Raw genomic sequence first — 23520 nt, forward strand, 5'->3', positions numbered from 1 at the left:
TCGTGACTACTCGTCTGCTTTGTTACAATATTTATGTTCGTGACGTCACTTCATTAACCTGTGACCTCACCACGACGAGGTGTTTATAGATAAAAGGCTAACGCACATTGTCGACTTTATCAGTATTGAGTGACTATTTGCATAAAAACAAGCCTACCAAGTGGCCCAAACACAAATCATATGCCTGCCTATTATTCAGCTGTTTAAATGCTATTATGTCGATGCTTTGACTTAAACTTTGCCACAAATTTACACTTAAATTCCTGTTTTCTGTACACCGACCTACAACATACGCAAGCTACTAGTGGCCACAAACATTTCTCTTGTCACAAAACTGTATTGTTACGTCACACTGGTGTTTCTTTAGTACCCGAGGAACGCCCGATCATTGTTTAACTAGGTTCTAAAACTTCCATTCCCTTTGTTCGTCGACATTTGAAACTGATCAAACTTCGATTTTGTGGATACAACGATTTGTTACATTTAATCAAATAAACTCTATCGCGACCACAGGCATTTTAACAACCCGTAAGCTAAGTACAAAAATTGACATTATTTAGGATAAGAGTTGAATATATTGAATTACAATTTAATATGACACAATTTCGGCTACAAATATTCAACACAAATATCTAGTTAAAATGTAACAATAACTAAAGCCCATATAAAAGCCAAAATTATTCTAATAAAATCTCATTTAAAAAATATTTTCAAGGTGTATAATTTAAATAAATAATGGAATTATTAACAATTATAAAAAATAAAATTAAGCCATTACAATTTTTTTTAAATTCTAAAGTTTAATTTTTTTTACGAAAAAATAGAATTTTTTTAAATAAAAATTATGATACGAAGTTTAGGATCAACAAACCGGGAAGCCAAGGCCTTATTTGATCGCCTGAACGTCCACTTAAAAGAGCAGTTGCGTTTAATTGACATCTCGGAGAAGTTTCATTTGCGAATTAGAAGAAACGAAATAAGGTTTAAATAATTTTATTTAATTTTAATTAAAAAAAATTCAGGTTATACAAATTGTTTGCCTTTAAGAATTTTTTTATTATTAAGTTAAATAAATATAGAGATCACAATATTTTTTATTGTAAGTAGAGCTGTGCAGGCTTTTTACGAAAAGATACATACTCATAGCGGACATGAACCTACTGCAATGCCAACTAGCGGTAAAGAGGAAGGGCGCATCAAGTAAGAGTAAAAAAAATCGAAACAAAAAAATAATTTCATAATTGTTTGTATTATTAAAGGAGTTCGTTTAGTTCAAATCCACCTCTTTACTTTGGCTTCGACGATTTTCAAGCCGGTTTTACATCACAGTCGGCCCGACGTCACTACCGCTTGAATTACAACCCGAATCACGTGATGGCGCGAAACTCCAAGAAGCGAAAGCTGACTTGGCCACCTGGAAGAACTTGACCTGTCGTAACCCCGTCACGTGGCAAGGGCGTGGGAAAAACTTTAAAATGCAATTTGCATTTTTTTAATAAGTGCATTGTAATTTTTAGGTCTTACATGTTGAAAAATTTGGCAGTTTGCTTTTTTTTCAAATTTTATATAATAATTTAATATATTCAAATTTAATAACGGGTTTTTCAAAGTAGTTTAACGCTAACAAAATTTTAAATCTGCACAAAAAATTCGGGTTGCATAACCTAAAAATAGAATTGTGGGTCTCGTTTTAAAAAGGTGTTTTTCCGTTCAAACAATTTTGTGCTGTTGAACTAATACAGAAAAATTGAAAAATTTTGCAAAATAATACAGTTGCGGGTTAGCTGTGGTTCTAATCTGATACTTTACTATGCTTACACGTCAGATTAGGCGCCATTTACACCTTAATTACACTTGTAAAACGAAGCACTGGCCTCTACAGGTGTCGAAATAATTAGATTTGCAGTCACTTTATTGTTTCAGAAGTCAGAAAGGCAAGACTGTTAGGCTGATAGGTTGAACAGACAGCATTGTAATACACTTTAAAAATAGGTGAAGCAGTTTGTTAAATTTAGAAAGGAATTTCGAACGATAAATATAATTGACAATATTAGGTTTTTTAAACTTTTAACCGAGTCAAGGCTAAGGCATTTATTTGTAGATTCGACTTTTCGGCATTTTTCGAAACCTAAATGAAAAGGAAAATTAGCAAACAAGACAAATTTGGATCTTTGCTTAAGAGTTAAGATTTAGTAGGCACCCATTTAATCCCTTAAAGTATGCTTACTATTCAAAACATTAGCTACTGTCTATAACAAGATTATAAACCGTTAAAAGACAGGAGTTACCTCGCCTTACATAACCTATCAACAGTTGGCAAAATTGTTACAAATTAAAAAAAAAATTGCAAATTTTAAAAAATATGTATTTTTTTGAAACAACCAGCAAAAATTGTTAGGTATTTTTTAAACATAATCGTTGTGTTGTAATAGCACATCCATAATGGCACAAGTATTTAATCAGCATTTATTTTGTTTCGTTCATCAAATTATCAGTTTGGAGATATCAATTATGACACTTAAAAACTTAAAGCCATTTTCAAATACAAAAGTTTGCCGGAAATCGAAAGATTAATTGAAATTTCGACCTTTTTAAAACATGTTATTTAAATTTCGAGAAATCCATTATTTAAAATCAACTCTGCAATGAAACAAAATAAAATATATAATTTTAAAAACGATTTGTGTTTAGCGCCGTGTAAAAATCGTCTAATTTAAATATTTCAAAACGATTAAAAAATATTTTATATTCGTACATCAAAAAATAAATCCCCTCTTGTGTGTATTCTATTACTAACAAAAGCTATTTTTAAAAATATTACAAATTACTAACTCAACTGGTTTAGTCACAAGCAACTATATGAGCCTTATGACGTCACCGCATTAGTGGAGTTAGTGATAAGGCCAATGCACCGCACCTCTATTTTATCGGACTACAAATATTATGTTGTAACACGGGGCATACTTCGAATGGTTTCTGAAAAAAGCTTTGTCATTTAATCCTAAGTAAGACTTTTTACATTTCTAGGGAACATCACAAAAATATGTTTTAAAATCTTAAAAAAATAAAGTTTTTTTAAATTTCTAATGACATTTTTAAAATTGTCTACATTTTTAACTATAGACATCAGGTTAAAAAAACAAATTTTTTTGATTTCAACCATTTTTAAAATAGTCTTGCGCAAAACACAAGATGACGTCATAATCAGTAGCGGTAAACCAACAGGCACTTGAAGTCCGCGACAAAACAAGATCGGAGTGTGATTTTAATTTACCGTAATTACGAGGTCCTTTGTTCGAAATTGCTTTCACGAATTTCACACTTTTCAAGAATGAATCACCGGCAAGAATTTATTTGTCACGTGATCTGTAATCAAAGAGAGCTTCCGTATTTAATTAGCGAGTCACTGAATTATTTTAAGCGGCAACTTCCAATAAAAAATTAATTTTTGATTAAAAAATAATCACAGTTTAGAAAATTAAGAAAAGGGTCTTTAAAAAATTGGAAAATAAAAAAATGTTTTTTTTTTAAACATAATTATTTTTTTAAATAAAAGGCTAATAATAAAATAACAATTTTATATATTATTTTTATTTTTTTGGCCTTAATTGCAAAATTAATATATAATTAAGTAATAACATAGGAAAATTTTTATGAACAAAACCAAATTAGATCAAATATCAGACAAATCACAAAAATTTCCCAAATCTGCCCTTTATGTTGTTTGTTTATTAAGTAATTTTTAAAGTACAGTGATGCTATTTAAAACTAAGTCGGTTGCTTTAAACTTTTTTTTTTGGAACGCCACCCACAACACTTAAATATCAAGATTTTAAATAATTTGACCTTACGCCATAATTAAATGCTTGTAAATGACGCCTTATGTTATTCGATGATATTTGGATCAGCCTAAGCACTTGAGCAGCCCTATGTTAAACTTATATATAAAGTGTGCCAATTTGTAAAACGTTTATAGATTTTCGGCGGAAAATTTGTTTACGATTAGTTGTAGGCAAATATCAGCATAACTAATTAGCAATAGACAGTCATTAAATCCTGTGTCATTAAAACGGCTTATCCACTTAAGTGTGGAGGTAAACCACGCAAAATTAAACGGCCACACCTAATCTTAGAACATGTTGCTGGAAATTAATTTATCTCAAAAATAATCGAGTAATAATAGTTTTGAAAAGCGTGCCAGATTAAAAATACATTACAGCCCTTCAAAAGAACAAATTCTCCCTTGAACATTCGCATTTTTTAAGATTTTCTACGTAAATAAAATTATTGAGAATGTTTTTTTAATTTGTTTTCGAATTGACCTGCAAAATTTACTGAAATTTTTTTAAGTAACGTTTAGTTTTATAGGCTAGCATTTCGCCAATGCAATAACACATTCTTAACATCAAGTACAAAATAATGCAAAAATAGGATTAACTCTGGTCACCCCATGAGTTTCAAGACCTCCCAGGAAAAACTGGAATTTATTACAAGTAACGTAATCTTTCCATGCCAAATCTAGAACTTTAGAACAAAGCCTTTCGTTGTTAAAAATAGAAATAATCTCGAAACGAAAAATAACAAAAAAATGATGACGTTTTTTTTAAGTAAATTGAAAACAGTTCGCTCCCCGTCAATTCGTTATGACGTCATAAAGCCAGCATTTCAATGCAGCAACGTTCGACTTTCGAATTTTTTTACAAAATTAAAAGCGAAAGGAATTATGATGTCATATAATCCGTTTGATGTTGTGCACCGGAGCGTGACAAATGCGGGTGACACGCGTCTTTCTTTGATGTTCAATCAGGCGTGACTTGTTATATGCATTAGTTACTCCCGACGAACGGATTTTCGAGAATTAAAATCGATCTCACGCCACTTCACCGACCCAAGACAATCTTAAAATTTTACACATAACTCCAATGGCGTTAATATCACTTCAGCAAAATCTCCAACTAGTATTGGAAACTAGGTGACTACTGACTAGGATAACTAAAGTAGTAGGAGTAGTATATAGAAGGCTGTTAAACCAGTGTTACTATATCGAGAACAAATGAAGGTGGATAAAGGGTATTTTACCTCATTTCTGGCAAATTCTAAACCAAAAATTTCCACATAAATAAAACATGGGAAAACCGTTAAAAAAACATTATAATAAAGTGCTCAAATCTATGGGATAACCTTTTTTTTTATAAAAAACCGCAGCAAAAACAGAACGCCGAGCGAGCAAAAATAGCCAGAATAATCTCGCCAAGTGTAATCCCAAGTGTTTATGTCTCTTATCCGTCGTAATAACTACATGTAACCGTGACGTACCACCGCTAATATGACGTAATAATTGAAATGCGGCATGGTCACCATTGGTCAATGTGACATGATTGACAGGTGGGACCAGTATCAAAGCACGGCGTGGCACTGTTAGCTCGACATTGACACAAATTATTTTGTTTTTTTGAATGTGGGTGGCTTGTTTTCCAACCAAACACAAAAAATCGTATTTTTTGTACTTTTTTTAAAAAGTAATTAAAAATAAAACCAGTTGTATTTTTATAGATCCTAATTTGTTTTTGTAAAATATAAATAGGGTTGTTTACAGAAAAAAAAGCAGTACAGCGAGTGAAATTTTTGAAAATCATAATCCATACCAACTATTTACAACGTGGCAGCACTTAAAATAATTGCGGCCACCATTTTATTTTTAGCCAGGCTATATGAAGTAGTCGGGTTGTTGGTCAGATTTTATCGTGTACAGCGGGATTATTGCCTAATTTTTGAGCGAGTTAATTACGGCAGAAATCTTTAAATCTTCCCTTTTATTATGACAGGACTCGCTGGGCAGCGATCAAAGGTTTTGTAGCCTGTTAAGATAGCTCTTTGAAGTGACGTCGGACCAAGGAAAAAAGGGAAAACGCGAGACGATTTGGAATAAAACTCACCGTACTGAAGAGAATATATTCAGTACAGAGAAGTCGGCAGAACAGACTTCAACCAAAAACAATAAAATTTGACTTGACACTAAATTTAATTTCAACAAAATTTAGTATTTTCGTGAAAACAAGATCTGACATTGGAGGCTATCGAACTCATTTAGCGGGAAAAGGCTCGGATTTTACGGCAGAAAATGTGGATTTCGAAAGCGGTGTTAGTCACATTCATTCTGCTTCATTTTCTTGAAGTGGATGTTTGTGAGTCGAAAGACAGTTCGGTTGCTTTAATGCCCAGTGGTAAACGAGGTGGCTCCGTAAGTCGAGGTCATCATCATGTTGCAGAAACAAAGCATGGAGAAAAACGAAAGGTAGGATTCCATTAAAATTTTTTGTTTTAATCAAAATTCAAACTGCAAGAATTACGTTTGTTGACGTTTGTGTAATTTTTAAAAATAGTTTATATTCTAATCACGCCACTGCCAAAATATTACACGAAATTACCCAGCGCTTCAGGTATGCAGTTCGGTTTTGCGATAAGCTTATTTAGATGTTGTTAAGGTTTCGTGCAATGTATATCTACGTCTTAACCGCATTGGCCTCATACGTTCGCTACAAATTAAATTAACTCAAGTCAATTACCGCTTGTCAGAGCATAGATGAGTATTGCAAGCTCGGATAGGTAATGGTTTTCAACATTACAAGCTGACAAGAGCTTAGCTTAAGAAATAATTAACCCAAGCCCTCATTTTACTGCTTTATCGTTTTATGTCTATGCTTGTTGACGGATTGGAAAATTCAAAGCCACTTCAGACCTTTCGATCTATGCCCACAATCGGTGGCCTTGTTAATTGACGCTGTTTGTTCAAATGTGGCCATGAATATACACATGGTTCAGTTCAACCGGGTATTATATCAGTTGTATTATAACGGTAAACACCAATATCAATCCTTGCAGGAAAGGTTAAGGCTCGAGATAACGCCAAGCTTAAAGTGTGCGCTCGATCTGAAAATTGATAACCAGCGTTCAACAAGGGCATTAGTTTAAACTTGATGCAAATCTAAGTTAAAACTGAGTTACATATCTTAATGATAACTCACATTAGCGCGTTATATGCCTTTTTAAGCACACACTACCTTTACACATTTCTAATACCTAGGTAAATCAACGTCAGGTAAACAAAAGTTAAGTTCCCATACTTAAAGATAAATTTTAAGTTTTCAAGTCTATTAAATACGCGCCATGGTTTTTTGATCTGTTTGTTCTTTTGACAGCATTTAGTGCTGTACAAACTACTTCGGGCCCATAGTCTACAACATATCGACTTCACTGTGTGTGTAGATTTTTTCAAAAAAATGTGCTAACAAAACAACTAAGGTTTCCTTAGATCATTCTTTTCTTAAAATGTATTGTTGACCCTTTAAAAGAACAACTAACAGAACACAAAACAACGATTATTAAACATAAACATTGGTGCATTTATATTTATAGAATTATAGGTTAGGTTGTTTTTTTTTCTATGCAAGTTTTGCACTTTAGTGATAGCGTTTAAATTGTTTTTATATTTAAAATTATTACATTTTTTTCTAATAGTCTTTGACGATAAATAAATATACCTATACTCATTTTATTTTAATTTTCCACCATTTAAAGTTAGGAAAATTTTGTTATTAAAAAGAAATTTTGAAGTTACGAGCTAAGACTAACAGCCCTTGTACGACACCAATCGGCAGAAAACTCGAAAAATATTGGTCTTTTACAAAAAGTTATTTGTTTTTAATTACGTGACTTTTGAGCAGTAAATATGTCTCAGTGTTCAAATGCCGGATAACATGTCTTCAAAACGTCCGAAATCTTTCAGCATGCCGTAAAAGCGTATTTTGGTCGCGCGGTCCTTTGTACGGAACCAAACATCGAATTTTCGGGTTTCGATTTCAACTGCTGATAATCGCTAACCCCCAGTGCCTTTAAATTCACCTGTGACATAACAATAGGGTGCAGGCAACAAAGGGTCCGCCGACAAGTGTTAACAAGTTAGTTGTCTATGTATCGCCTGATTTTTGTCCAACTCTGACCGCATTTTTTTCTACAGTTTTACTTGAAAAATTTTCCGTTATTTTGCCTAGCTTATGTTTGTTATATTCGAAATCGTTCGCGCGTAAATTCGAAGCAAAACTGTCAAAAAATAAAACCCTTGAAAGGTTATGGGCGTAAACGACAGCTGTTTATTGGAATGTTTATACGAACTCCCACAACTTACTATATTTGCGCACCAGTCCTTTCATTGCCGCTAAATTATAATGATTTTGGTGCGTTAAACACGCTTGGGTGTCCTTGAAGACACGTATCACGCAAAAACGTGTTAAAATTTATATTTTTGGCACTTTACTTTTGAAAGAACTTTAAATTTAAACACCTAATGGGTCAGAACGACTTTTCTTATTTTGTCGGAATTTTCGTGATATTGGGTTAGCACCTGTTAACATGGAATGACAATTTAAGATGTCATTTCCTGCTTTGATATCGAAACGGGAAACGCAAATAAATACCGAACTCACTTTACTTTAAAACAACTTTTTTAATGCAATTACTCCTGAAGGTTAAAGCTTAATTAGTTGAAACTAAATTTTGACAAAGTTGTTTAATGTCAAAGTTTTTTAAATTATTTTTTTGACCTTCTCGAATAAATTAGGCCACGTGACATATTACAGCGTCTGTTTTTGTTAGTAGGAGCCATTTTTTTCGTGAACTCAAAAAAATAAACTTTTTATTGGATCTAAACGAAGCGGACCAAAAAAGCTGGGCCAACAAAAACAAACGGCGGCGAAGCGCTTTGATGCGATCTCGTTTCTTTCGGCATAAATAAACAAGGCGAAAAAATGAGACGTTTTCAATTTGCTGGTCCAAAAATTGAACAATATAACCGACTGTATCGTTTACTAAAACAATCGAGTCTCGACAAACTTTTACTAAGCCACAAAGATGTTAGTTGTAGGGCCTTAACTTATCTTAATTAAATATTAATACACATAATAACAAAATAACAAACACTAAACCTCAAAAAGGGGAGTACAACTAGTTTTTATGGGTAATTTACATATAGTAACGATGCTGCTAAACAAAGACTGCTGCCATGGGACTTAAAAAAAAATACATGCAACGTTATTGATGTTTGTCAGGTTGAATATAAAAAATAATTCTGATAAATGACTAGCATCTGTGTCAATTGCGTTGCTTTATCCGATCTTTGTTGTAGCTGTGTCCGATTAATTTTGGGCTTCTAAACCATAAGTTATGGTTTTGGAAATAAGATTTACGAATTCTTGTTGTCCCAGGTGTTAAACCTATAAGAAGGTCGACCTTTTTTTTAAAATCTCAATAAATTTTACTTTTAAGTAGGAAGCGGTTCCTTACGTCAGGCATTTCCGTTTTAAACCTTTTAACCAATTTAGGTTAGGCTTTGATTTATGGGTAACGTGATCGCGTTTTGTTTTTAAAGAACAAACGGATTTGAAGGCGGTTTTGTTTTCTGCAAAAAAAGCGTAGCAAATTCAAAACAAAATTTATTGTCTTTCCGTAATCTTTTTTTTCGATTTCGTCAAGGCTGCTCTCAAGCGATGAATTTACACAAAGAAAAAATTTTGCCCGCTCTACGGTATATGTTTCGCAATTTCCGAACCACAAAAATGTACACAAACTCGCTTAAGACATTAGTAAACGTAAGCCCAAATAACACTTAATAATATTCCGAAAACATTAAGCAAACGTCATAAACCGCAGTTAGATTAGGGTAATATTTTATACCGATGAACGCTAAAGTTTGCTCTTCAATTTGTGTTACGTATTCTCGTGTATTTTAAAGTGATTTTCGAAGGTTTTGACAGACGTGAATATACTTGAGTCGGTCTGGCCACCTGTTCGCTTTTCCCGATAATCTCATAAATACGAAATCTCCGATTCGTTTATGATGAAATATTAGACTATTATTCGCTATGACCTGCTCTGTCGGCAAAAGTCCTTTGATTTCGGTTGCTCGAGACACGCGCGCTACGTTTTAATGAGTTTTAAATCTTCATTTACAATTCGGCAGATCTTTTTCTTTCATTTTGCATGTTTAAAACCATATCAATGCAACCTGTAAAACTCTTTGGCTACAAAGACAATGGATAACTAATCGTTCGCGGTGCTAAGAGGGTTCAAAATCGGATTATTCATGATTTTTATCTTAGGTTTGCGAGTTAATTAAGTTGAGGCTAGGTCGAATATACACAACAGAACGGACAGATGTTTTTATTTCGTAACTTGACGTTTCAAAATAAACCCCCCACCTTATTTTACTCTGGTTTATGTAAACATCGTTTTTAGAGAACAATCCTATGATAATATCTCGGCTCAGATACGTGACCTTGACGAAAACAAAATTTAATGAAGTCATTTTATTACATCACTGTTACATGTGTTATATTGAGTCAATGCTAGTTTAAACTTGTTGGTAATAGGGGATATTATTTTAAGTTTAATTCGTTTTGTGAATACCTAGTTGAAATAGCAAGTTTATAAGAAAAATTCCGCGAAATTGAGAGTAAAAATAAACACAATCCCCCATCGTGATATTCCCCTATCTGTAAAGGAATCACTTTCAAATTCCATTCCTTATTTAACCCGGCGATGGTTTGGTCTCGAAACGTTTTTCACACGAATTCACGTCACTTAAACATCGTTTAATAACTCGTACAAATAACTACAAGCAAGGGGGCCCTCGAGATCGAATTAGCTGGCGCTAAAAAATGCCGTTGTTTTTATTGTGTCATAATCGGAGCTAAAATTAAGGAAATTGAGTCACAGAAACGACTTATTACTTAACGCATTCGAAATTCAAAATTGTTATTTTAAATATTGCGCTTATGTGAATGGTATTAAAGATTACAGACTGATCTCTATCTCGAAGAAAAACATTGCGATCTGCGGCGTCGCATTCAAATAATACCGGCGACTTCAATCGGCAGAGTCCCATTGTTTATTTATGTGCGGTATCGTTTCGAGCCCGGGAGCTTTCACTACTTCGGCGGGAAATCGCACAGCTGGTGTCGGCTAAACCGTAAATACCTGTCCGTTGACAACCGAGACTTAAATGTTTACTTTAACAATGAAGTCCAGTCGCAATAATAATTGACTTGACAATTGTTTGATCGCGGGTGATAATGAACGACGGCTGTGACGTCACAATGCCAACCTTGTCGATTGGTTTCCAGCCTAATCTGTTTCGGTAAATTTAATTTTCCGAGAATTTTCAATTAAAATATTTTAGGCGACCGCAAATATTTAACTGTTATATAATTCTTACCAACACAGAGGCGCAAGGTTCAATGTCGCATAAACTTAAGAGAGATTGCAAATAAAAATTAAATTTTATCGTCTTTTTACCGTAAAATTTCGTCATTTGCAAAGTGGTTGTTACACGTTTATTTTAAACGCAAAAAGTCCCTTAAAATTGGTATAGGCCAATAATTTAGAAAAAAAAAAGAAATCAAATATTAAGGGTTCTCGTATGACGAACATTGGCATTTCTGTAAAATGTCGTGATCTTTTGTTTATGTAAGATTTGCACCAGATCGGAAATTGTCTTTTTTCGCTTGGGATGAAATACGTCATTGAGGATAAAGTCATTTTATTCAGACCCAGCTTGTCACTCAACTCGGCGAATAAAAGCGACGATGTGGAATTGAAATTTGATGTTTGTGACTGCTTTATCGATGTTTAAGATAAGAGCGTCACGTGTTGGAGAATTTTGTAGCGCCGTGTATTCATAAACAGACTTAGCCCGACTTCAAAGGCCTTAATGCGAATAAGTCAAATGTTTACTTCCGAATATTATGATCTAAGCCGGTTAATTAATTCACGGTTTGAAGTTATTTTTCAATTAATTCAACCTTATTTCGGCTTATACTGATAAGCACAGCAAACAGAGAGCGCGGATTGTAAAAACAAACACATTTATCAACTAATTACCTGAATATTAAGTTTGCCTGGGTCCCCATGTTATCTGATAGCTATTACAAGCTACAGAAAATACAGTAATTCCTTGCTTTGATTTTACAAATCGATAAATACACGAACATGGCTAATGTAAACAAACATGAACATTTCAACTTTAACATGTCAACGACATTCCCTTTTGACGTCACATATTATTATTTGTGGTGAGTGGAAAATGAAGTGAGAGGTAGTGATTACTTGGTATCACGTTCTAGTTAGCAATCTGTCGTGTGTACAAACCTACTTCAGTGCAGGCGGCAAGCGGTGCTTGTTTAAGCAATATGGCGCGTTAATTGACGGCGAAGTTTACATTAAACTCGAGATTTAGGTTTTTAATCGGCCGTCAGCTATCATCAAACGCCGGGCAAACCAAGTCACTATCAATCATTCCGCGGACGTGTTTTCAAACCTAGGAGGGACTTTTGAATGGGAGAACGAGTTATGTAGGACAAGGTGACGGACATTGTTTCGCCGTGGGGGCGCGCTTTGATCAATTTACAATGGCGGAAAGGCTTGAAGTTGGAAAATCAATTTGTTTTGGCACTCAGCATCGCACGCCATAAATATATCCACGTGTCAGAACGAAACAGACTAATCAAATATTTCTCCGTAGCAAGATTAATCCACTAGGTCGGTCCGTTTGATTTATAACGAGGCGGGTGGTTTCGCAAACTTGGTCATCTATGGTTTATTCTCAGGTTAGCGAGATTACAGGCACTGATCCTCACGGGGGGTACTGGGTGTAGCCAAGGTAACACGTACGGCCCCACAAAACTTTCAATCAAAATCTAAAGGCTTAAAATGCGCTTGGTTGCCCCTGTATTACATAGAACCACCCAAACCTATATCTTAAAACGTGCAAAAACTTCCGAACATGACGTCATAAAAAAACCTGTAGTTGTACATCATTTAAGTTAAATTAAGGCCTTCTGCGCGCACTCTGCCTTACCTAATTTACGTTACATCTTTAAAATTGGGAGTGAGGCGGAATCATGTGTAAAATAGTACACTATTAGGGCGTGAATAGAACACAACCGTTACGTCACTCAGTTGTAAAAAAGATGAAAGAAAAATAACAATGGTCTATCGCAAGCTATATCTGTTTGCGGGCTTCCTTTTATTTCAACACATAAAAGCAGTAAAATAACACCCTTTACAGCTGTAACATTAGGCGGGTAATACGATTACATAACTTCGTTTGTAACTCAATAAAGCACTGCGTTAAATAAACAGCAAATTGTTATATTTTTAAAATTTAGAAATATTCACTTTTGAAACTCAGAAGATATATATTTCTGTTTTATTACTTAAAAACATTCAATACCTTAATTTGAAAAAAATAACAATCTATTTCATTTAAGTCAATCCCTAATTTTTTTATTTTTAGGGTCGATGTAACAGAAGGATGTGTAAAAATGGCGGCCGAAAATCCGCTCATGCAGATAATGTAAAACGAAGGAAAAAAATGCTGTGCAAGAAAAACTTTGACAAGTGCAAGTTGAAGAAAGTTTTACAATGCAAAAACAGGAAATGCATTAAAAAGAACCTTAAGAAATGCAGAAGGCCATTCAAGAAGTGCAAGAAGGCCAACAACAGACGACCAAAACCCACCAACACACAAAAAATAGTCCCTCCTACCAAAAATGATAGAGTTCTAAAGGGAAACGTGTCAGCAACCTCCACCCCAGTCAAGAAAGGTAAATGACGAATTGTAAACAAACCAGTATATTTAGGGGGGAAATCCAGTTAGGCTTAACAATAATTGCACTTATATTTACTTTAACTTACCTATGAAGTTTTTAATTTTATGATTTTTGTACAGAGGCAAACGAGGTATGCAAAGTAACGTCTGACTGTGCAGGAGGTTTATGTTGTGCGAAGCATGGACATATTCGAATATGCAAATCTTACATCACCCTAGGCCAGGTAAATTAATGCTTTTTCTAGTTGGCTATAAAAGTGTTTTAGTATAACATTTGTAGATTTGCCAGAATGATCAAATACTCATGTGTATTTTTTTAGTTTAATAATTGTTTTGATATATTTTACAGATTTGTCCACGTCCTTACAAACGAAAACGAAGCCCAGAAATGTATGAACAATGCCCCTGCCAGGCTGGTTTATCTTGCTCAAAGTCCGAATCCAGGCACCACACTTGCCAGCTCATGCACACGTGATAATGACGTCACTAAAATAAACCACGGGTGACGTCACAGGTACAAGGAACGACGAGGTGATGCGTTAAAAAGGAGATGGTATCTGCCAATAATAAGACTAAATCGAAAAACGCCGGGCGCGCTCGAACGCGAGACGTACCGGAATTACGGACCCATGCTTTAGAATTTTTGAGCACGAACAATTACCCAAAGAAAATCTTTTAATTTCTGTTAGTGCCGACCCGCGGAGAAGAAAGCCCGCCGCGCGGGTAATCCAATTACTTAAAAAGCGACGAGTGCTAACCTAATCAAATTATCCCTGGCGCTTTTAAACATAACAATACCAAACAACAATACCCAGCCAATACTTGTAATCTTGGCGGTGAAGGCCTGATTGTTGCCCGACCGCAGTTCACCCTTTGTCCTATAATTGCTAATTTTTCGGAAAATATTTTAATCTTCGTTCGAAAAAAAATTGTTTTGAAAGAAAAATTTATATTCATGCTAAATAGCTATTAATATTTTAAAGTAAAATTTTAGGTAAAAACACTTTAATGAAATCAAAAATTATGAAAATAAAGCTGAATAGTGACATCTTGTAGATATTGGATAACAATCATTTTTTAAAGAAATATTTAATTTAACGCTTAGGTTATCTTATTTTTATGTTGTTTTTATTTTATTTCGTATTTATATTTTACTGTTTATTTGTTTGTTATTTTTTTACAATAAAAAAATGAAATCACAATTTGGAATAAAAATTTTATGTGGTAGCCTACTTACATTAATCATCACTAAGTAGTTAGATAAAAATCTATTTATCATTGCTAAGTTACTTTTAATATCAATGGCACGGGTATCATATTATACAACTCTCATTGAGTCATATTTAAAAATAGGGTATGATCTAGAAGGTAAATTTAAATGCTTGAAACGTAAGGAAACATAAACACTGTACCACACAAACTTCTAATCCCCTGGCAAAACAAACCAAACGCATTGGGCATAACAAAAACATAAATATGTAATTAGTTATTGGCTTAGAAGAAATAGTTTTGTTTTTAGGAACAAAGAAGACCTTTTTTAAATGTTGTACCTTTGACATAGACGAACGTAGCGCTACTTTTATAAACAAAAAATAAAGCTCCAACAAAAGTTTATATGTATACTAGGTAAAAAATGTACTTAACATTTAAATATAATAATAAAAATAGGGGCCATTGTGTCGTTTGTTTACAGAAAATCACAGCTCAAAGATAAATATGTCAGTATTACTGGTGCTAATTGGCGGATAATATTTAGTTTGATATTGAACTTTGGCATTTGGGGTTAACCACCGCTTTGTTGAAACTTAAACCTGATACCTTTGTCTGTAGTTCGGCTTATATGTAATGTTTATATTAGGATAGGCAAACATAGTCTACGGTTTAGTAAATAAATGCCAGGAACGACCACAAAACTTAACAACAGAGGTGCTAATAACATTTAAACAATACTAGAAAATGTTAAACCTAAAATTTTATGACGTATTTATTAACTTTAAACTATTGAATGTGCACAAGTTGATATTTAAATTTATCAATTGCATTGAGTAAATTAGAAATCAACAGACAACTTTGCAAATCACAATTATATTTGTAGTTGATATATTATAGCTATAGAGATAATATACAGAAATGGCAGTACATTAAAAACCCCGCGAAGCAAAAGTGAGCGAAAAATCCCATTTATAAAGCATGGTACGAATATGAAGGAATATATATCAATAAATGGCGTTAAAATCACAGAATGATGAAGTGTGAGTTTGGTTTTAAAACCAACGCAAAAAGTAAGGCAAGTTTTTTTTTTAATTTTGAACATTTTGGAAAGTATTAGGTAGACTTGGCTGCACAAAGATAACCCAAACAGAACAAAATATTTTTAAAAACGCATTAAAATATTTAAAAGCGTGTTTAAAAACAAAATCTACAAAATGATAAAAACTGTAAAACTGTTAAGTAAAATTATAAGGCATTGAAAATTTTAAAAACACTATTATGAAACAACAAGTTGAAATTACAAATTTTTAAAATTAAGGAAGCTAAAAAATAAAATATAATTTTTAAATTTAAAAACATCACCTAAATTTACATTTATGTACAGTCAAAGGAATACCAAAATGTAGTTAAAATAGAAAAAGTAATTTGGCAGAAATTACAAGTACAGAAAATTAAATTTAAACTGTTGGTTATTAATAATACAGATAAAATATTATTACCATAACTAGTGCTAAAAATTAAAACAAAAATTCCCACAAAACATGATTAAAATAACAGTCCAACTACGAAGCCAAGCGGGTGAAGCTTACGAGAAACAAAGGCCGCTAGTGCGCGCCAAAGCGCTGCTAATACTGCATATTAAAAACGAAGGACGAGCAAGTATATTATTCAATAAAACGACATTCAATTAAGATACACTTGATTTAAAATTACACTATTACAAAAGGAGATATTTAGTTATAACGGACGGAAAGGAAAAGTTTTTTATTGTGCTAATAGTCAAAATATGTTAAAATAAAATTCTATTAAAAATATAGGGGTGGAAAATTAATTATTTATAAAATTTGGAGGAGTTAAATTTGCACGAAATTAGCATTTCTATACTTAAAATGCTAACACTTAATTTTTTTGTCCACAAATAACTAAACTGAGGAATGTTGCAATTTTTTTTGGAATGTGATAAAAAAAAATTTAAAAAAAATTATGCACAAAAATACAGAAGTAAACATTTACGCCCAAAAGATGACGTCACTATTAGAAATAGGACATGACGTCATTTTTAATATAGAAAAGAATGGCGTAATGTTCTGGATATATGCGGTGATTAAAATTTAAAAAGGCAAACTTACACTCTATTCTCCGCCAATAAAAATTTACAAAAAAATGATGACGTCACAAAACATGATTAGGTAATTCATTTTCGCACGTTCAAAATTTAAAAAAATCAAGTAAAGCTAAAAATATTTAAAAAACATGAAAATGAATATAATTAACGTGGTTGCTTACAATATGGTGACGTCACATGTTCCGAGCAAGCGGATTTTTCAGACAGAATTACAAGTCGTCCGATTCCGGCAGAAGAGTTTCCTCCAAATACTTCATGGATCTTGTTTTGTGATGTTGATGTTGCTTCGGAGGACTGTCCTCGCGGAGCGCCTTCATCACTTCCGATTCTTCGTTGCTGTCTCTGTGTGACGTCATAATGTGGTGTTTAATAAAATTATGACGTCATAAAGTCGTGTTTATTTTTTACATCATTGGTAGATGCCAACATTATAATATCAACGACATACAATTTAGATTAAAATGTGTATTTAGGCTATGATTACTACTATTGGTATCTTACTATAAACATATTGTTTATTTTTTTGTTTATTTATGTTGTGTAAAGGTTAAATCTTTTTAAAATCCCTTGAGCCCAAATATACAGGTGTACAGCAAAATTATAGATGTAACTTTGAAAGGGGGAACACCAAAAAGTTATTTTGAAACTTTTCTGAACCTGGTAATTTTAACAAATGTAGTGGTACGAGTTGTTAGAAAATCGATAAAAATTAAAACTCCCAGTTTTGCAAAAACATTTCTTTGAAATTTTGGTTTCTAACAAAATTGCTAAGTGTTTTTATTTAAAAATAACTACAGATAAAAAAAATTTACTCATAAAAATATATTTACGCATTCCTATAATACATTAGTTTTCTTTTGTCTGGAAACCAAATATAGAGTACATAATATTTTGGTTGCTTGGATATACAATCCATAAATATCGACTTCAGTAATGTAATGTGGTTTTAAACCGCATAACACAGTCGCTGTTTATTGGTATAAGTGGATGTGGTAATATAAAGGATAGGTTATGACTTATACTAAATGACATCATTATATCTGTGTTGAGAAATTTAAATCTAAAAACCAAGAGTGTAAAAACATGATTGTAAAATGTGAACAAGATAAAAATGTTATAAATAAACATGTTTGTTATTGTTTATGTAAACAAGTCTGGTTATGGTTACCGTTTCTATATGGATTTCTATGTATAAAACATAAGCTTGGCATAATAAAAAGATTACCTAAATTACAGTTTCTGAATTACTATTTTAGTACTTAGTATACTGTGTTAAAAATAGGAGAAATAAATAATATACTTCACTTTAATATTACACGTTTTACTTAACCAAGTAATTTTAGTTATTCCTACTATATTTTAATACCAAATAAGGAGTCAGATTAAAGCCAGCTGTGTGAGAAATGATATTTGATAAAAATATAATATCTTCTCAGCAGGTTATAATTTCAATAAAATTTAATAAAGTATATATCAAACCTTTATATAGCACTAAGAATAGAGTAAGCCATAATAATATACATATATATATATTAATATATATAAAAGAACTTAATAATAATGATAAAATTATAAATATTTCATGGTAAATTTTTTTTTAGTATTACCTTGATGTTGATCTGTTGACCTGACCGTCATAAGATTTTTGAACATTTTGATTGGAGTACAGACCCAAGGAGGTGCTGGGGATTACCCTTTTTGTCTCGGGGTTAGCCTGGCTTGTTGCAACTGGTGGAACATATTGGGCTGGTTGACGAACCTAAAAAACAAAAAGTTGAAAGTTTTGGAAAATTTATTGAAAATATTAAATTCAAAAATCTTGTTTTAATTTAACAAGTTTGTGAATTGAAATTTGCCGAGCCATTACAGGTTGCAAAATTAAAACACAGTATCTTATCTCAAGTAGCATAATAAATTATTAAACCCACCTGGTTATGTGATGCACTAGATTTGATCGTAACATTACACCTGCTTGACTTGGATCCATATTTGTTCATGATAGTGCATGTGTATTGACCTAACACTTCTGGGGATAATTCTCCTAACACTAACGTGTGAACTTGCCCTGAAAAAAAATAATTTAATCAGTTGAAAAAAAATTAAAAGGGAGTGGTTTAATATTAACACTTTTTATGAGTATGAGCTCATATAATGTTGCTAAAATTTTTGTTTATTTTTTTTAGAAATTTTTTTTAGAAAAAATCTTATTTATGTAAATCAAATATTTATGTAAAATCAAAAAAGAGGAACAACAAAAACACAATTTACATCAAGAAAAATTTTTAAAGCAAATATAAAACTTTGGTAAAAATTTAACTTACCGCTACTAAGAAATCTAATATCTTTGTCTTTCGATTCTCTTGCTGGACGGTTGTTATGGTACCAGTGCACTGTGGGAACCGGTAAACTGGGTCCCAACCTTACCTCTAACACCGCTGGTTCGCCAAGAGGGGCTCCAATATCTTGAAGAGGCTGATGCAAAAATAACAATTTAAAAAAATAAATAAATAAAAGCACAAAAACATGTCTAGGAGTAAAAAATTAACATTTAAATATATGCTAGCATGTTTTTAAACTTTTATACACTCAGAAATCAATTAAACATATTTCTTGCAAAAAAATAATTTAATTTATCTTATAAACATTTAATTTTTGTTAAAAAAAAAACAAGTAGAATGTGCAATGTTTATATAAATTTTCTTAATCACAATGTTGAAAGTGAAAGACAGGAAGTTAAACAAATTGAGATGGATAGTTTTAAATTATATGCCTACAACATTTCCCCCTAATGCATTTGCTTAAAACATAAACATGCTATTTTATATATGTAGGCATTGCAATTATATGAAGAAATAAAACTAAAGTGACAATCTCAAGTAGACAGAAAGAGGATGTTATATATGATTGACAAAATAAAATATTTTAAAAATAATTTTGCAAATTAAATAAGTATTAAAAAAAAATCTTCAAACAAAAGGTATATATATATCATTTTATGAAATCGCGTAAAAATTTTTGACTAAATAATTAACATAGATGTAAATTTGACATTTTTACCTTAACAAATGTAGGTTCGCCGTTTGTTGCACCAGATCCTTGAATAAATTTACCGATATTTACAGCAGCCTTGGACCTATTATCAGATTGGTTTGGTGGTATGGGAGATACAGAACCATTAGTTGTCCTAAAATAACATTTGTATTGATAAAATTTTAATTATTTAGAAATTTTAAATGTTTTTGAGTAACTAGATGTTTAAACAATTTTAACTTATGAAAAATTGTATATTTAGGCTTGTTTATTAAATTTTTAAGCAAATTTTTTAATGCAATTACACAATGTAAAACAAATGCAGTATATGACAAAATTTTTTGGTAACCAACGGACCAAAATACCTTACTAACAGAGTCAAACAAAATCTCGGTTACTAAAAAATACCACACAAAAAATTTAAGCACCAAACAAGATAAAAATCACTTCAGCAAATAGCAAAGATTGTGGTTAACAGTGGAACCTATTGATTAAATGTCATGGTTGTTTGATTTTAACTTACTGTTGTTGACTGTGATGTTTGAATAGGAATTTTATATGATGTTGGTATAAGTAATTTCCATTAGTAGGGACAGGCAATAAAAAGAACGAGGTATTTTAAATATTTAAAGTTTTGGTGTATATGTTTATTTGGTTAAAATGTTCATAGAACAATTTTTGAAAGAATTTAATTAAATATTAATTCTTTTTTATTTTTATTTAAAAACCAGGGCAATTTAAAACTTTCCTGACTACCCAACCCTTAAAAAAACTTTAAAGTTTAAATCATCAATTAGGTTATATGAAAGCCCCTCGAAACACTTATGCTAAAATAACATTATTACATCACACAAAAGGAGAAAAAACAATTTGGAAAAGTGGGAATTGAAAACTGTATAATTTAAACCCTGGTCTAGACCACGACTGGAATGCGAAGGCTCTCCAAAATTCCAGAATTGTGACAAAACAAAAGGACAATTGTCGCGATTTCAATTGAAGTAGGAATGTGTGGTTTGATGTGTCATTATGACATCACACAGTGAATTCTCGAGTGAGTGTTACATCACAAAACAAGCAATTAAAATAGTTTGAAACAAAGGGAAAAGTAAACATCTAAATAAGCGAGTAAACTACAAAAAAAGGTCAAGTTACACAACCACTACTTCCTTAACATCAAAACAAAATCAACGTTTTTTCTTGATGTGAGAATACTAATTCACAGTACAACAAAATGTATTGTTATATGACATGTAAATTGTTTAAAAATATTTAATTTAAAATTTCCCATTACACCACAGTTGAAATAAAACATCTTTCGATACTTGTTATGATCTTATTTCATTAGAAAAAAAAAATAAATAAAAACTAATAAAAAAGTGACCCACTAATATTTTAAAATTTGGATTTAAAAATAAATGGTTTAAATAACTTGAAGTACAAATAAGAAATAAATCCTTTTTTTCTCACCCATTTTCACTGTGAGATGGCCAAGTTTTTACTCCAACCTTCTGCCCCTCCATATTTTTATCTTCTTCTTCCTGAAGAATCATCTCCTTAATAGCTGGTGTGATGGTTAAAGTGGACTTTTCAGCATTGGGAACTGATGCTAAATTTTTTATAAAATTTGGGTTATCTCTGCAGAACTTTTGTATTTAAAAAAAAAATTCTGATAGTTTTTACATAGTGTAGATGCTTCATAAAAATTACTGAAAGCATTTTCATACATTTTGAAAATATTTCCCTACTGAAAAATAAATATTTTATACACTTTTTCAAAAAAACATTTGAAATCTTACATTTGACAGGTTTCGTAAGAACCTTCTGTAGAGCGGGTGATTGTTGAATTCCACCTTCATGTTGCCAGTCTTTTGGATTGTTGTATTTATCAAATCTTGTTTCTACAGGACTTGGCTTGTATATTTTTGCATCAGCAAAACTTAATCAAAACAAAATAAAAATTAAACATTAGAAATACTGTGTGTAAACCAATAACTACATCACGTTTTGCAGAATTTTCCATGCAAATTATATATATTGTTTATAATGTTAAAATTTAATGGTCTTAATTACTTAGAACAGAAAATTTCAGTTTGTGCTTTATGCATGTCATTAAAATGCCAATTAATCATACCTGTCAGTTAAAGTAAAAACCTAATTAGCACAACACAACAAGTCATAACCGGTATGCTGGCACTATATTAGGAAAGTAATTTTTGTATGCATAACTTTCTAAAATTAATGAGAGTATAAAATGCATAAAATGTTTTGTGACGCATATAAAGCCTTAGAATGTCAGATATATTATATTACAAACTACCACTGCCACCAGGCATTTTACTTTATGATTCATAAATTTATTTAAGAGAATTATAAAAAACCATAACATATAGCCTTATATACAAAAATTAAATTTAAATAAAAGCAAATTTGTTATTATTTTTTTACCTTGACTTTGCATCAAACTTAGTTGTAGGGGCTGGAGGCAATGGTGTAGCTGACTTGTCTTTAGGTTTACTAAAATATAAAAAATAAACACATTTAAAAAAAAATTAAATTTTAACCATGTAAAAATAATGTGGTATAATGCTTATTAAATCTAGGTTAAAAGGATGATGTGACACCTTAAACAGTTTAAATAATTAAATGCATGATTCATAACATTCTGGTAACAAGAAAATCAGGTTGTTTAAATTAAATTGCATTTTTTCAATGTTTTAACCTATTTGGTCTGGTACTAGTCATGCCAGTTTATAACATAAACAAACCACACACATATCCTATCAATATAACCAAAATATAATTATTAACAAATTAGGTATGGTACTTTTTAACACTTAAGTTTTGTTTTATTTGGCTACTTGAAATTCCTTCAGGTTTTAGAAATGCATACATTGTAATTTATTGATGCACTTGAAATCTGGTATTTTATGAATATATTGCCTTAAGCTATGTACTTAACAACACCATAATATAAACTTAATGTTTTTGTTATTTATTTAAATACCTGTCAATAAAATACATTTTTTAGGATACATAAATTAATAATTAAACAATAGATTACCGCAGTTGTAGAGTAAGTGTAAATCCAGCACCCTTAATTTTATTTTGTGCTTCTATATGAGTTAACATTTGAACTTCTTCTCCATTAACTTTCTCAATTAAATATCCTTCTTGAACTCCAGACTTTTGTGCCTTACCTCCAGGTGTAAGCTACAAAGAAAATTGTTACCATTACCAAATTAAAAAAAAATTAAAAAAAGTTTTTTTTTTTTTTTTTTTATATATAAAATTTATATTTACTTTTCCAATAGTAAGTGGCTGATGGAAATCCTTTCCTCCCTGCATCTTAAATCCCCATGGTCCACCTCCAGACATTGAAACTTGATATTGTGTCATTTTAACAATTTTAAATCTTATCAACCATTTATTTACACGATCCTATCGAAAAAAGAATTAAGAAGGTTGTATTCAAACAATAGTTAATAAATGT

The 23520-nt window shown here is 31.7% G+C and overlaps 3 protein-coding genes across 4 annotated transcripts; 2 read left to right on the forward strand and 1 right to left on the reverse strand.

Moving 5' to 3' along the window:
• Positions 1–743: 743 nt before the first annotated feature.
• LOC145760255 (uncharacterized) lies at positions 744–1744 on the forward strand. 2 transcript variants are annotated; one of them, XM_082574133.1, is made up of 3 exons: positions 744–981; positions 1105–1200; positions 1260–1744. In XM_082574133.1, the coding sequence occupies exons 1-3, from the start codon at positions 845–847 to the stop codon at positions 1426–1428; spliced, it is 402 nt and encodes a 133-aa protein (XP_082430259.1). In that variant the 5' UTR covers positions 744–844; the 3' UTR covers positions 1429–1744. The 2 variants fall into 2 exon arrangements, with proteins under 2 accessions (XP_082430259.1, XP_082430263.1); XM_082574137.1 differs by having other exon boundaries at positions 1108–1200.
• Positions 1745–5794: 4050 nt separating this feature from the next.
• LOC145760171 (uncharacterized) lies at positions 5795–14784 on the forward strand. The gene is made up of 4 exons (XM_082574054.1): positions 5795–6295; positions 13349–13658; positions 13784–13887; positions 14013–14784. The coding sequence occupies exons 1-4, from the start codon at positions 6122–6124 to the stop codon at positions 14136–14138; spliced, it is 714 nt and encodes a 237-aa protein (XP_082430180.1). The 5' UTR covers positions 5795–6121; the 3' UTR covers positions 14139–14784.
• A 954-nt stretch (positions 14785–15738) lies between these two features.
• On the reverse strand, positions 15739–23482 carry LOC145740770 (uncharacterized). The gene is made up of 10 exons (XM_082558612.1): positions 23331–23482; positions 23092–23240; positions 22476–22544; positions 21827–21966; positions 21498–21636; positions 20058–20184; positions 19322–19472; positions 18929–19065; positions 18608–18759; positions 15739–17342 (listed from the first exon to the last, which is right to left on the reverse strand). The coding sequence occupies exons 1-10, from the start codon at positions 23424–23426 to the stop codon at positions 17210–17212; spliced, it is 1293 nt and encodes a 430-aa protein (XP_082414738.1). The 5' UTR covers positions 23427–23482; the 3' UTR covers positions 15739–17209.
• Between the last annotated feature and the right edge of the window lie 38 nt (positions 23483–23520).

Source organism: Corella eumyota, chromosome 1 (genome assembly GCF_963082875.1).
Source record: "Corella eumyota chromosome 1, kaCorEumy4.1, whole genome shotgun sequence".
Classification (NCBI taxonomy): domain Eukaryota; kingdom Metazoa; phylum Chordata; class Ascidiacea; order Phlebobranchia; family Corellidae; genus Corella; species Corella eumyota.